Genomic DNA, 16,037 nt, shown 5'->3' with positions numbered 1-16,037 from the left:
ACTATAACACCTGGGTGTTCACTGGCAAGTAGGGTGTATCTCTTATACTTGGGTGTTCACTATAACATCTGGGTGTTCACTGTGGCAAAGAAGGGTGTATCTCTTACACTAGGGTGTTCACTATAACACATGGGTGTTCACTGGCAAGTAGGGTGAATCTCTTACTCTAGGGTGTTCACTATAACACCTGGGTGTTCACTGGCAAGTAGGGTGTATCTCTTACTCTAGGGTGTTCACTATAACACCTGGGTGTTTACTGGCAAGTAGAGTGTATCTCTTATACTAGGGTGTTCACTATAACACCTTGGTGTTCACTGGCAAGTAGGGTGTATCTCTTACTCTAGGGTGTTCACTATAACACCTTGGTGTTCACTGGCAAGTAGGGTGTATCTCTTACTCTAGGGTGTTCACTACAACACCTGGTGTTTACTGGCAAGTAGGGTGTATCTCTTATACTATCGTGTTCACTATAACACCTGGGTGTTCACTGGCAAGTAGGGTGTATCTCTTACTCTAGGGTATTCACTATAACACCTGGTGTTCACTGGCAAGTAGGGTGTATCTCTTACTCTAGGGTGTTCACTATAACACATGGGTGTTCACTGGCAAGTAGGGTGTATCTCTTACTCTAGTGTTCACTATAACACATGGGTGTTCACTGTGGCAACATAGGGTGTATCTCTTATACTGGGGTGTTCACTATAACACATGGGTGTTGACTGTGGCAACATAGGGTGTATCTCTTATACTGGGGTGTTCACTATAACACATGTGTGTTCACTGTGGTAATGTAGGGTTATCTCTTATACTGGGGTGTTCACCACAACACCTGAGTGTTTACTGTCACAACATAGGGTGTATTTCTTATACTGGGGTGTTCACTATATCACCTGGGTATCACTGGCAAGTAGGGTGTATCTCCTACTCTAGGGTGTTCACTATAACACATGGGTGTTCACTGTGGCAAGTAGGGTGTATCTCCTACTCTAGGGTGTTCACTATAACACATGGGTGTTCACTGTGGCAAGTAGGGTGTATCTCCTACTCTAGGGTGTTCACTATAACACATGGGTGTTCACTGTGGCAAGTAGGGTGTATCTCCTACTCTAGGGTGTTCACTATAACACATGGGTGTTCACTGTGGCAAGTAGGGTGAATCGCTTCTAGGGTGTTCACTGTGGCAAGTAAACGTCAACAACTTACAACTTAATCATGATAATTTCCACTTGTTTATTGTTGTAACTCAATATAGGGTGCTGATCAGCAAGCTGTGCGATGGGTGCAATCGATTATACATTTATACTTCAATGTTTCTCCGAATACCAACTTTCATCATTCATTTTCAATGATCTGGCAACACCTGGGGAGGTGCTGGTTGCCATGGTCACAGCTGGCTCAGCTCAGCATTCACTTACCTTCACCGGTCATTAACATCATCTTAGCCCTTGTATTGGTCCTTATATCATCCAGGGCGGTGGGGTAGCCTTGTGGTTAAAGCATTGGTTCATCATGCCGAAGACTCAGGTTTCGTTCCGCACATGGGTACAATGTATAAACTGTTTTTCCCATGTCTCTTGACGTGATATTGCTGGAATATTGCTCAAGGTGGCGTAAAACTATACTCACTCACTCACTCCATCACTCACTCACCCCTTATATTATCCTCCACCACAAAGTTGGAGGGTAATATGGAATAGGTGCTGTCCTGTCCGACTTGCTTTGTTTCTGGAGCATAACTCAAATAATTCAAATGGTTCAATATTTTGTGATCAAACTTTGCACTGACAGCAATCAAACCATGAACTGATGCCCTTTGCTATTCAGGAATTTTGGAAATAGAGATTACTGTATTTGATGTAATAAGCGCCCACGGCGATATTTGCTAATATATTGGCTAGTGAACAATCCCAATTAGCACCCTTTCCGATTGATATCAATGTCGATTATTTATTCGTGTAAAATATGCACTCGTGGGTTATATGCACCCTTAATTATGGACAATTAAATTCTGGAAAATATATCTGTCGTGTATAATACGCACAGACTTTACTTTTGTCTCATTTCAGGCTGTCAGCATAAACCACGAAATTTACTATCTTTCAACTCTTTTCAACCAAAATTATATTCTAATAAGAGCCCCCTTTATCTAATTTTGAGAGTGCCCTGGGCACTTATTACTACAAATACGGTATCTGTATCATTAGAAACAAACTTTTGGCTAGCATAACATGTATTTTTACTCCTACTATTTATACTTATTATACGGAAACATTAAGGGTAATAATCTCTTGATCATATAATATTATTCTTAGCTCAGCAGTGTTTGACATTAATGTTTGTTTTAGATTAAAAAGTTACTCGCTGAAGTATTCAATGCAGTTAAATGCTTTAGAAAGCTTAAACGAGTGATGACATTATTGGGATTTGGTTGTACACCCTGTGACCAAGCAGTGTTGCAGTATAGTTAAGGGCTGTTGGGTAGTAATGGCCATTGATGCCCTGCTATTAATATCCAGTGGATCAGTTACGGTGTAGTATATGTGAGATGTAGGTTGCCAGTTTTCCACAAACATAACAGTATATCAGGACGAAACGAGGTCATGTAGACAGCTGTAGGTGATGTGACTTGCCATATACAATGCTACTTCAGTATACAGTGTCAGGGCCTGTGATAGCGAGGGCAGGGCCCCAATTGAGGATATGGGACATCAGCGTTGGGTTAGGCCTTGATGGATCAATACACACTTATAGGTCTCCATGTCATCGTATATATTGGGGCTATAGACAGGAGGGGGGGGGGGGGGGGGGGGGGGGGGGAGAGATATTTTATGACATATATTGTCGCCATTCTATTTTCTCCATTTGTTAATAAATAAAAAAATGTTCATATACATTAGCCAGGTGGGCTTGTATTAAGACACATTTGCTAACCCTAGCCTCAATATTATGTTTGGGTGAGTCTACTAAGCATCTGTAGGGTTACCAGGTAAAGAATATAAAGATCCCTAGCAACTAGGGCTGGGACGAGTCCAAATTTACTACCCGTGTACCCCCTATTACCCGACCCTACCTGGATACCAACTGTAGGTCTCAAGAGGTAGGTACAAACTGTCCGATTGGGAAAAGTGTGACGTGTGCTCTGGAAAAAAATATTTAGATACAGATATAAAACAATCTGGTCATGCATTCGCTGAAGTTGACTGAAGTTTTTTATCTTTACTCAAACATAAACCAGAAGGAATGGGTGCATAGTCAGAAAGGAAATGGGAACATTAGTGACTGGAAGTGTTAACGTAGAGTTTTAGATATTTTTTATCATTAAACAATATATCACGTGACTAACCACGGGTCCGGGTAGTCCTGTGGGTACCCGGGGCCTATGTAGTACCCACCCAACCTGAGTTACCTGTCCTAGCCCTACCCGTATCAGCACCAGAATCTGATGACAGTGGGTTTGAATCCCAGATTCGCTCTGCTCCAGATTCTCAGTTTGTCAGCACAATCCCCTTGCCTGTAGGATTCTCATGATTGGTAGATGTCTGAGAACTTCATCACTTGAGGCTTTCCTCAGTCAAGAGAAGACGTTGGCAAAGCAGCTACTGTTGCATGTCAGTGTTAAACCCAACTCACTCACTCACCTGACTTGAGTTAGACACTAGAACACTAAGGTTTGGCCACTAGGTCTGCTTGTACCAGGTCTGATGAAATTGTCCCTTGTGACACAGCTACAGTTATATGAACTACCTGGCGAATACCATAGATTATCGGGGGGCACGGGTGGCCCAGTCGTCTAAGGCGCCACGATTCGCTGTGCAGAGTTGCGTCCCTTGGGCAAGCCAGAAACCTATGATTGTGGGTTTGAATCCCGGTTCGCCCCAATTATGTTTCTAGGTTTGTCAGCACCATACCCGTGCTCGTGGGTTTCACCGAAGTGGTAAACGTCTGAGACCTGCATCACTTCATGCTTTCCTCCCACATTAAGCTGACACGCCGCGATATGACTGGAATACTAATTAAAGCAGAGTTAAACCCAACTCACTCACTCACTCACTCACAGCTACAGTATTGTCGGCTAAGGTTTCCTATGTTTTATTTCTAGGTTTACAGATCTGGAGACCCAAAAAGTCATGAATGTAAAAAAGAATATACTTGATTATTTATAGAACGCCATCACATGTCTGGAAAATTACAGAGTGTGGCGTAAACAACAAACAACACTCATGTCGATAAAAAAACATGAAACTTGGTCGATAATAGTTTATGAAATTACATGTATTGACAATATGTCATAACAAATCCTAAATTGATGGCAGTTGTATTTTACAACTAATTAATCAGCCCATGTTGGCAAGAAAAAACGACACGATAGCTTTTTGAATCCAGCCATGTGTAACTATCCTCTGCAATATGGGCGTGGCTTAATGATTTAACTGCTGTTTTGGCAGGCCCGTGTTGTGATCAATACAGCATGTATTTGTCTGGTTGAATGCAAGGTACACTATTGAGTATGTCTGTTACAATAGCTGGAACACAGCTGTGCTATGAGATGAGCTGTATTGATTAATATTTGTGTGAAATCAGCGTAACGTTTCATGAGGAAGTTATGACGGGCACAAGCGGAAATATGATAAATATGTAAATGTTTATGTTGATATTAAACTGTTTTGTGGCTAATAAATTTGGAAATGAAAGAAAATTAATCATGTTTGGGATGTTACAATGGGTTTGTGCCAGCGCAGAATATAATATGAGAACTGTTAATGAAATCTGTTGTTTCTATTTTCATTGGTCGTGTTGGTATTGGTGAATATCCACCTGTTCACCGTAATATCTCATTGCTTTTTGGGTTGGTTGTTGGTTGGTTGGTTTGTTGTTTAACGCCACACTCAGCAATATACCAGCTATATGATGGCGGTCTGTAAATAATCAAGTCTGGACCAGTCAATCTAGTGATTAACATCATGAGCATCGATTAACGCAAATGGGATCGATGACATGTATCAACCAAGTCTGGAAGCCTGACCACCCGATCCCGTTAGTCGCCTCTTACGACAAGCATAGTCGCCTTTTACGACAAGCATGGGTTGCTGAAGACCTGTTCTACCTCAGAATCTTTACGGGTCTTGCTTTTTGGGGGGGCGGTGGGGTAGCCTAGTGGTTAAAGAGTTCACTTGTCATGCCGAAGACCCGGGTTTGATTGCCAACGTGTACAATGTGTGAAGCCCATTTCTGGTGTCTTGGCCATGATATTGCTGGAATATTGCTAAAATTGGCGTAAAACCATACTCACTCACTCATTGCTTGTTTCTGGGTATCGCAACACTTTGAGGTATCTCTGTTTATGGATTCGACCAACTGTTTCTAATCATGAGAATCATGCAATTATCATTAATATTTCCACCATTGGGATTCAGGGTTCAAATTGGTTCCCAGCAGCCTATGTTGGTTGTATGAAGTGCTTTAGTGGATTGGGTGGCCAGACTTGGTGTCTTGGTTGATTGCTGGGTCTTTGCTCCTATTATCAATCACTGGATTGTCTGGTCCAGCCTCATAGTGCATAGTGTAACAACAGCAAATAAACAAAAATCAGAAATATTTTTGCAATAAAATAACAACGTTTTACCAGGACACTCGACCTGTGAAGATCCGGGGTAGAATAGGTCTTCAGCAACCCATGCTTGCTGTAAATGGCGACTATGCTTGTCGTAAGAGGCGACTAACGGGATCGGGTGGTCAGACTCGCTGACTTGGTTGATGCATGTCATCCAATCCAAATTGCATGGATCGATGCTCATAATGTCGAGCATTTAATTGTCTGGTCCAGACTCGATTATTTACAGACTGATGTCATATAGCTGGAATATTACTGAGTGCAGCGTTAAACAATAAACAAACAAACATAGCAGGACACTTTGTAAACGGTACAATTAATTTACCTCTCCTGCACTGATAATTCTTTCTGGGAGCTCAAGGTCACTGGTGTACACCTAATAAACTGGTGTACACCTAATAGTAAGTGAGTGAGTGAGTTGGGTTTAACGCTGCTTTTAAAAATATTCCAGTTATATCACGGCGTGTCAGCTTAACGTGGGAGGAAAGCCCGAAGTGATGCATGTCTCAGACGTTTACCACTTCGGTGAAACCCACGAGCACGTGTATGGTCCTGACAAACCTAGAAACAATCTGTGCGAACCGGGATTCGAACCAACAATCATAGGTTTCTGGCATGTTCAAGGGACGCAACTCTGCACAGTGAATCGTGGCGCCTTAGACGACTGGGCCACCCGTGCCCCCCGATAATCTATGGTATTCGCCAGGTAGTTCATATAACTGTAGCTGTGTCACAAGGGACATTATCAAGGGACCTGGTACAAGCAGACCTAGTGGCCAAACCTTAGTGTTCTAGTGTCTAACCCATGCTCCCTGGGTACACCTAATAAACTGGGCTACCTCATGCTGAAGTCTCTTAAGCATAATTCCTTGTGCTAACTGTGGTCCAGGAAAAGCACTTATAAATGCCCAATACCATTCAAATGAATAGGGTTTCTGTGTGGGCTTTCATAGAGCTGAAGGGGCAAGTCCTGGTAGAACTGTTCCACCCCATCCTCAATGATATAATGATAAACACCCTGAATTTAGCTACCTGGCTTCGTTACTGACAGGAGAGATGGGAATGTGATGTCACTTCCAAGCAATGCTGTGGTAGCAGGGTATTTATCAACAAGGAAGGCACATGTCACCCAGCCTTCTTAGGTGCTGCATCAGTGATGAGATCCGTTATGTCACAAGGAAATGTTTGCAATATCACAAACTCTAAAAAAATTGATATAAGCAGCTGGTATTAGTAAAAGAGCATTGCAAGTGTAATTTTGATTTAGTACAATGTCAGTATGTGTTGTGTTTGTATAACATTTCACAGACGAATTGTGATTGTTCAAGGTTAGTTTTTCTTCCTCAATAATTAATGGGGTATACGCATGGCCAACGAAGTAACAATGCAAGTCATTATTTTGTTGATTATAAACATTTTTTTGCTTGTTTTTCAAATGAACTTTTATGTGCTGAATCCTTGCTATAGTTCATGATTGATATAATTCTGTTCATGTTGAGAAACTTTTTTCTGATGTGTTTAAAACTCGGATAAAGTAGACCTTTTCTTTGGATAAATCAAACATTTCCTGAGAACTTTTTCCTTGTGTTAGGCTAATCATTATTGATCATTATTTATTTTCCTCCCCAGTGACGACACAATCAAGGCATTATGGGTTAAGCTGCGTGCAGATGAGCCTGAACTTCTCGGGGACTTTGAGGAATTCCTGAATCGAGTCACCAGCAATATCAAACAGTCCCAGAATGACTTCGAAAGTCTTGAAACAGCTCTCAGGAGGTAAGTCTTAATTCAGGCCTGCCAAATAGGGCGGGAAAAAGTCCAAATTTACCACCTGGGTATCTGACCCCTTATTAACCAACCCTAACTGGGTATCCGCTGAAGTTGGGTAAAAAATGTCAGATTGGGAATGGTTTTACCGGAGCCCTGGCAAAAACTGTTTAGATACACGTCTAAAATGATCTGATCATGCATACACTGAAGGTGACTGAAACATATTGAGAAGGAATGTGTGCATAGTCAGAAAGCAATGCGAACATTAGTAACTTGTAGTGTAACCATGGAGTTTTATTGTTATCATGAGACATTATATCATGTGACTAACCACAGGTCGGGTAGTCCTGTGGGTACCTTGGTCTAACTCAGTACCCACCCGACCCAAATACTTGAGTTACCCATCCCAGCCCTACTACCGAAAAATGTCTTGTATGGCTTGAAACATACACCATGTCCACAATAACTGCACACTCAACACCTCCACCATCTTGTAAAATGTCGTCTGGCTAGCATGTGAGGATGCCATTATGTTTAATGTCACGCCACTTGTTGCCGAATCATGATTGATCTTGTTACTCTTTGAGATACCACACACAAGATATATCTATATAAATCATTAGCACATAAGATTTTGTAGACAACAAGATGAAATATGTGACATTATTCAGCGCAAAAATGCATCACAAGCCCAACCCATTCTGTTGTTAACCAATCAGGAAACGGCAGTCCGTCAGTGGGCATGGCCTTTTTTTTTGTAAAATATAAATGTGCAAACAATTGCTTGGTTAGACAATCAAATGGCACAGAATTACTGTAACAACATGTGAGGTGGTTGTATCCTTATAATAGACATCCTATAATACACATGCCCTGTGAAGATTCCGGGGTAGAATAGGTCTTCAGTAACCCATGCTTGCCATAAAAGGCGACTATGCTTGTTGTAGAAGGCGACTAACAGGATCGGGTGGTCAGGCTCGCTGACTTGGTTGATGCATGTCATTGATCCCAATTGTGTGGATCGATGCTCATGATATCAATCACTGGTTCGTCTGGTCCAGACTTGATTATTTACAGACCGCCGTCATATAGCTGGAATATTGCTGAGTGTGGCGTTAAACAACAAACCAACCAACCAACTATAATACACATACACATTCACCAGAGTAGAGAACATTACTACCTGTGTCAATGGTGTTCAACCACCTCACTCACAAGCCAATGGCTTCATCATTGATAATGTTTGAAAGAAAGCATTCTATCTGTAGGATGGTTGTGTCTTTCTCTGTGATACCATAGAGTCAGCATTCATTCTTATTAAAATGTTCTATGAACTCTTAATTTGGGGGGGCAAGGTTGGCCCAGAGTTGTGTCCCTTGGGCACGCCAGATTGTGGGTTTGAATCCAGGTTCGCCCCAATTATGTGTCTAGGTTTGTCAGCACCATACCCGTGCTCGTGGGTTTCACTGAAGTGGTAAACGTCTGCGACCTGCATCACTTCGTGCATTCCTCCAACATTAAGCTGACATGCCACGATATAACTTGAATGCTGTTAAAAGTGGCGTTAAACCCAACTCACTCACTCTTAATTTGGTCACCTCTTTCCATCAAGATCTTACCAACTCTATAGTCAGTGTTTGCCTCATGCTGAAGTAAACAGTGTCATATTGCTAAGATTGTCAGGGGCAGTTCGTTTTCCCACCATCCATGTTTCCATGGTAACAAAGAGGAGCAGTCTTTAGTATTCTAATCAGTTTCATCAAGTTTTTCACATGACATTTTTCACAGTACACACACAAACAGGTCTTCAACTGCTTTGTGACAAACAGTTGTACAACAGTGCTGTGAGAAGCGGCAGGGACCAAGGGAGGGAACTCCTCATACCTTGTTGTACAGCTGACGCCATGTCTTTATTATCTCCCAGCTGTGGGGCTGTGCTTGTATACATACATGTTGCTTGGAATAGGATATTTGTAATTTGGTCAAGAAACAATAAATGATAATCTGTTCTTCTAAATATAAACTGTCAACAATCCCTGATTTGTTACATTTCAAAGTACATACATTTTGTTTACTCAGATAATGCTTTTCACACAGGTGAAATATTACTTGCACCAGGAAATTGAGACACTGTCTGATCCTTAGGACATAAATAATTATAAGATTTTAATTCCCGATTTCCTCATGACAAAACACCCCTCCTCACATGATTTTTGTTTTATTTATCAAAATTAAAAGAATATAATGTTTGGATGAAAATCTAATAATTATTGTTGCTTTAAGTTTTCTAAATATTTATCTTGTCATTCCTCCAGTGGAAATGTGAGGCTGAGACGCTTGTACTGGTAACATAAGACACAAGATGCTATAGTGTGGATTAGAAGGGCACAATGGCCGCTGAGTGTGAATAGATCTTATTCTCATGCCTGATTTGCAAGCCATCATACCCGGCTGTTTTTCTGTGAAGATTCAGGGGTAACATACATCCTGACCACACCATGCTTGTCTCCCCGGGGGAATTCTGGGACAGAATAAGTTCCCAGTTGCCAATAATTCAAAACACAAATGTTCATTCATGATTCTGAATGTGGCTGGCCAAACAGCAAGTTGAGTAGTGAGTCACTGACAGTCACAGGGGTCCAAGCATCGGGTCGGAATGACTGGTTTGTCCCAAGGAAAACAGTTGTCTTTGCCTCCACATCTTCTTAAATAAGATGCACTCCATTTGAAAATGACATGCCTGTTTTGTCAAAGGAAGGAGAGACTTACCTTATTCATTGCTAGACCAGTGTTAGGATTCTGGACGGAGCAAGTCCCCTGCATCCCATGGATGCCTGATGAGGATTCTGGACAGAATAAGTCCCTTGCATCCTGTTGATGCTTGATGAGGATTCTGGACAGAACAAGTCCCCTGCATCCCATGGATGCTTGATGAGGATTCTGGACAGATCATGTCCTCTGCATCCCGTTGATGCTTGATGAGGATTCTGGACAGAACAAGTCTCCTGCATCCCGTGGATGCTTGATGAGGATTCTGGACAGAACATGTCCTCTGCACTCCATTGATGCCTGATGAGGATTCTGGACAGAATAAGTCCCCTGCATCCTGTTGATGCTTGATGAGGATTCTGGACAGGACAAGTCCTTTGCATCCCGTTGATGCTTGATGAGGATTCTGGACAGAACAAGTCCCCTGCATCCCATGGATGCCTGATGAGGATTCTGGACAGAACATGCTCCCTGCATCCCTGAGATGCTTGATGATGATTCTGGACAGAACATGTCCTCTGCATCCCATGGGTGCTTGATGAGGATTCTGGACAGAACATGTTCCCTGCATCCCATGGATGCCTGATGAGGATTCTGGACAGAACATGTCCCCTGCATCCCGTTGATGCTTGATGAGGATTCTGGACAGAACATGTCCCCTGCATCCAATGGATGCTTGATGAGGATTCTGGACAGAACAAGTCGCCTGCATCCCATGGATGCCTGATGAGGATTCTGGACAGAACATGTCCCCTGCATCCCGTTGATGCTTGATGATGATTCTGGACAGAACATGTCCCCTGCATCCCGTTGATGCTTGATGAGGATTCTGGACAGAACATGTCCCCTGCATCCCATGGGTGCTTGATGAGGATTCTGGTCAGAAAAAGTCCCCTCAACCCCATGGATGCTTGGTAAAAAATGAGGATTGGATGGCAGGTTTAGACATCCCTTTATTTTGGTGCCAGTGTCACAGCTACATTCACACTGGCAAGATTTAAAAAGTTTTAAAATAATTATAAACATTTAATATGCCTCTGATGTTTTTTTCACTGGTTAAAAGTTGTGAATGAGTGAGTTTGGTTTTACATCGCTTTTAGTAATATTCCAGCAATAACATGGCGGGGGACACCAGAAATGGGCTTCACACATTCTACCCATGTCGGGAATCGAACCCCAGTCTTCAGCATGACAAGCAAACGCTTTAACCACTAGGCTACCCGACTGCCCCTTAAAAGTCATGATTTATGTTACATCTTCTATGATATGAAAATGAAACCTGCAACCTCGCATAACTAACAACATTGCCAAAAGAAATTTCAGTCAGGCGTTTTTGATGCACATATGTACAGAAAATAATAACCCTCCCCTATTGCTTGTCATATTTTTGGATGGCCCTCCCCATGTCCTTGTACAGTTTTTCATGACCCTCTCAGAAAAGACAAAATGCAAAAGCACTATATATTTTATTATATAATGTCAATTACTACATGACCCTCCCCAGATATAAATGTATTTATGATCCTCCCCTTAAGACTGTCATATTTTTGGGTATTGCTCCCCTGAATATTTTCATTTTGGAGACCCAATTTAAGTCTATAAATGATCATTAAATATGTGTCACATTTCTGCTTGCATGCACTATCAGGGAGTGTCACACAAAGATACATCTGTTATGCAAGCTTGAATATTTGCTGCTGTATCTCCATCACCATGACAACCTTTCAAAGTGCATGCTGAAGTCGCTTTAAGTGACCTAGATAACTTCCCACAAGGACCTTCCCTTTGCTTTATAACATCTGTCGTCTTGGTGTACTTCACTGGAGGTTAAGTGGAATCCCCTCCAACAGGCTTGCAGAACAAGTTGCCCCACCCTTCTTTCAACCATGATGTGAGTCAAAAGTGGTGACCTCTTGAGGTCAATGTGTTTGTGGAAGCCCCTAGCCTTGCAACAAATCTCTTTTCAGATATAAAAATGTTCATGTGTTTGACAGTGTAGTTAAATAAGCTGTAAAGTCTTATAAGAGATGATGTACATATATCTTCCCCCGATGGGTGTAAGATTACTGGGTTGTCTGTTCCTAACAGGGGGCACGGGTGGCCCAGTTGTCTAAGGCGCTGCGATTCGCTGTGCAGAGTTGCGTCCTTTGGGCACGCCAGAAACTTATGATTGTGGGTTCGAATCCCGGTTCACACAGATTGTTTCTAGGTTTGTCAGCACCATACCCGTGCTCGTGGGTTTCACCGAAGTGGTAAATGTCTGAGACCTGCATCACTTCGGGCTTTCCTCCCACATTAAGCTGACACGCCGCGATATGACTGGAATACTGTTAAAAGCGGCGTTAAACCCAACTCACTCACTCACTGTTCCTAACAAAGTTACTGTGGTTTGCTAGTTTGTTTGTTGTTTAACGCCGCACTCAGCAATATTCCAGCTATATGACGGCGGTCTGTGAATAATCGAGTCTGGACCAGACAATCCAGTGATCATGATCATGGATCCACGCAATTGGGATCAATGACATGCATCAACCAAGTCAGCGAGTCTGACCACCCGATCTCGTTAGTCGCCTCTTACAACAAGCATAGTAGCCTTTTACGGCAAGTATGGGTTGCTGAAGACCTATTCAACCCCGGATCTTCACGAGTGTACTGTGGTAGGCATCATGCACATTCCTGACTCACCAGAAATAAACTACACACTTTTTCTGGAGGGTTGGGTGTCCGTGTAAGAGCTTGCCAGAAACCCATAATCATGGGTTTGAATTGCAAAATATAACTGGAATACATTTCCAAACAGCATTCGACTTAACTTGCTGTGCTGTTTATTTGTTGTTTATCGCCGCACTCAGCAATATTCCATCTAAATGACGCCGGTCTGTAAATGATCGAGTCTAGACGGGACAAACCAGTGATTGACATCATAAGCATTGATCCACACAATTGGGATATGATGACATGCATCAAACAAGTCAGCGAGCCTGATCACCTGATCCCGTTAGTTGCCTTATACGACAAGCCTGGGTTGTTGTAGACCAATTCTAACCCGGATCTTCATGGGTTGGCTTTTAAGTGTGACACAATGTATACTATTCAGGATGAGGTGAGGTGAGGCGAGGTGAGGTGAGGCGAGGCGAGGCAAGGCGAAGGGAAATAACGTCACATTCAGGATTATTGCACTTACACAGCTATGTGGATGCGTATATGTGTGTGTGTGGGAAGGTGGGTGTGCGTCTCTGACAGTGTGGCTGCTTGTACTAGCCCGGACTAATAACAGTTTCATAGCGCTAGCCCACTGAGATACCATGTCGCAGTTTAACGGGAATACCCTACTCAGACACAGTGTACTGACTCCAAGCCGGCCAGTCCTTGTTTTATCCAATTAATGCCGAACGCCAACAGGGTAGGATCTTTTAACATCTTTTGGCATGAGGATACAACCAACCTTTCGCTTTCTGGACAGATGCCCTATCCACTAGACAATGGAGGCAGTTCAGGGTTCGGAATTACTTTTTATTTCTCTAGTCCTTAAACACATCTATAACAAAGTCGCCATCTACCAAATGCTAAAAGTGGTAGTCCACAAATGTCACTAGTCCTTCCTGAATTTTGCTTATCTCGGTCTTGCTGACTCATGTTAATTTCGAACCCGGTCATTCAAATATTTATCTACCTCATATCATACAGCAGGAAATATATTTGTAGGATATGTTTAGAGACTGTAGCAAGTCTAGGAAGGGTTACTGTCCCATTGTGGTGACATGTGAGGTGAATAGCTCCAGTGCTGGCTGCTTGTAACCCAATCTCTTGAAGGAGCTCGCACTTCTCACCTGTACCAGCTCATCAACAGGTAAGCCCTTTCATAGATGAGGTAACACGATTACATTAGCCAAAGCTATGATGTAACTATCAGATTTGTATCTCATCTCCAGTGGAAAGCCTGTTGACAGGTTGTGATTGTATTTACCAGAACAGATGTGGAGGGGGATATGAGCTCAATTGAAATACTTTTGACCTGTATTATCAGAAGTTGGTTGCGGTTGTGTCGATGGGCGACAGAAGTTGTAGGTCGACCTTTAGATGTGTGTGTCATAGAGGAAGTAGATGACCTGAGTCGTGCTGTAATCATTCATACAGGATGTGGATAGTTGATCAGTATAGCCAGATGGCCTTTGGGAAAATTATTTCAAAATTGGATATTCTTAAAATTTAATATTATTTTACAGAATACAAAGATGAATTTGTTGAATAATAATTAATAAATTTACCAGTTGTAAATGTTTCAAACATTAAACCATTGAAAATATTGGGCTGTAATATATATATATGAAGAAATTCTAGTAATTTGAAAGTGTTTTCGGGTCAGAGGGCCTTGGTGTTATTAACTGTGTCTCATATTTTAAAAATAGAAGAAATTGCTGTTACTACAAAAACTGAAATAGCTTTATATAGACAGATTATGACAAGTGAAAAGATATTTGTGAATTTAGAGACAGGATGGATTCATAAATCACATGAAAGCTGAAAAACGGAAAGAATTGCTTAGAATAATGTTATTTCCACACTGAAACTGAACAGGGTTATTTTTCTGTCCAATATGTAAACATGTAAGCTTAACTTTCAGCTGTGAACAGATTCTGTGGCAAAAGATATGAACATGACAATCCATATTTGAAAGCCAAGAAACAAGAATATCTCTGATTGTCTGAGTTAAACAAAACCAAACAAGACAAGGCAGAGATAGCCAATTAAGTTGTGTTGTTAGGCAGAACAATATTTAGGCAAGAGTTGATGTGTGACGATGCAGTCCACGTACTTCTGCATCAAGCATGTGTTGATGGCGGTACAAGACTCATTCACATGCTGTTTCCACCCAGTCAGGTAATAATAATAATAATAATAATAATAATGATAATAAAGTGTAATAACATGCATAGCAACCGGATGTTAGGCCATGTTGTCTACATTTTGTGGTTTACAGATGTTGTGTTTACGAATTAGATCCAGCTTTGGAAGGTCAAAGCTAAATTTGTGTAGGTCAATACTTTTGGGGCATGAATGCTTTGGGGTTAAAAATTGGTTCGTTATAGGGACAACCTTTTTTGTGTGTCTGGGAGGGGTAGGGGCTGGATGTGGGTGTCATTGGACAATAAGAATATGATCCAGAAAATATTGAAAGTTAATAATTTAACCTCAAGTTGTATAACACAACTGTCCTGTAAAATATATTTTTAAACATCGACCTAAAGTGTTCTACCTCTAACCAAATTCCCAGGCGCCGCTTCAACAGAATATAAAATGCCATTACCTTCAATATCACATACTAGATAATAAAAAAATTCATTGAAATGTGTGGTCCACTTGCACAAAGCAGTTGTAGTGTTACGACTATCGTAAGACTTTATTAAAGTATTTAAAGAATGGCAGTTATTATCATCTTAGCGCTAAGATCACTTTGTGCAAGTGAACCATATTATGAGTAGAAAGCAGTTACAAGGGAAGACGCTATTAGTTGTAGCGGGATCACGAGGGGTACATGATTTTTTCTGCATCCCACGTTAGGTTTTATACCTCCGTATAAAACCTAACGCGGGACACATAGAAACCCATGTACCCCTGCTACACGAATTTATCTTACTGACATGTTCTAATGTGACATAGTAAAAGAATTAACACAAATTCAAACTTGATAGAAAACAGCTGTTCGATTGAGCTGAGGTTAACATGTGCTGTGTCACGTGACTTCAACTGACATGAAAAAGCGTGCAGCTTTTTGCTTTGAAGCAGGTATTAGGGATTTATTTTGTCTCTCAGAAATGCACATACAGCCTGATTTGCTCGTGGTGGGGTATAAAGGATTTATTACCCTGCTGAGAAATTTATTCCC

The 16,037-nt window shown here is 41.6% G+C and overlaps 1 protein-coding gene across 14 annotated transcripts in view; it reads left to right on the top strand.

The window, feature by feature from the left end:
* LOC124116029 (EF-hand calcium-binding domain-containing protein 4B-like) overlaps positions 1-16,037 on the top strand; it is a 108,568-nt gene that overhangs the window by 54,058 nt on the left and 38,473 nt on the right. For all 14 annotated transcript variants that reach the window (XR_006858061.2, XR_006858059.2, XM_046477230.2 and 11 more), the window contains one exon: positions 7,241-7,387. Coding sequence is in view for 12 of the 14 variants with exons in the window: in XM_046477230.2 (XP_046333186.2) it covers positions 7,241-7,387 (147 nt within the window). In the remaining 2 variants the exon portion in view is untranslated. The remainder of the gene's footprint in view (positions 1-7,240; positions 7,388-16,037) is intronic.

The sequence above is a fragment of the Haliotis rufescens genome, unplaced genomic scaffold (assembly GCF_023055435.1).
Source record: "Haliotis rufescens isolate VD_foot unplaced genomic scaffold, xgHalRufe1.0.p SCAF_6, whole genome shotgun sequence".
NCBI lineage: Eukaryota > Metazoa > Mollusca > Gastropoda > Lepetellida > Haliotidae > Haliotis > Haliotis rufescens.
The sequence above is the reverse complement of the archived record's forward strand: the minus strand, read 5'-3'. Positions and strand labels throughout refer to the sequence as shown.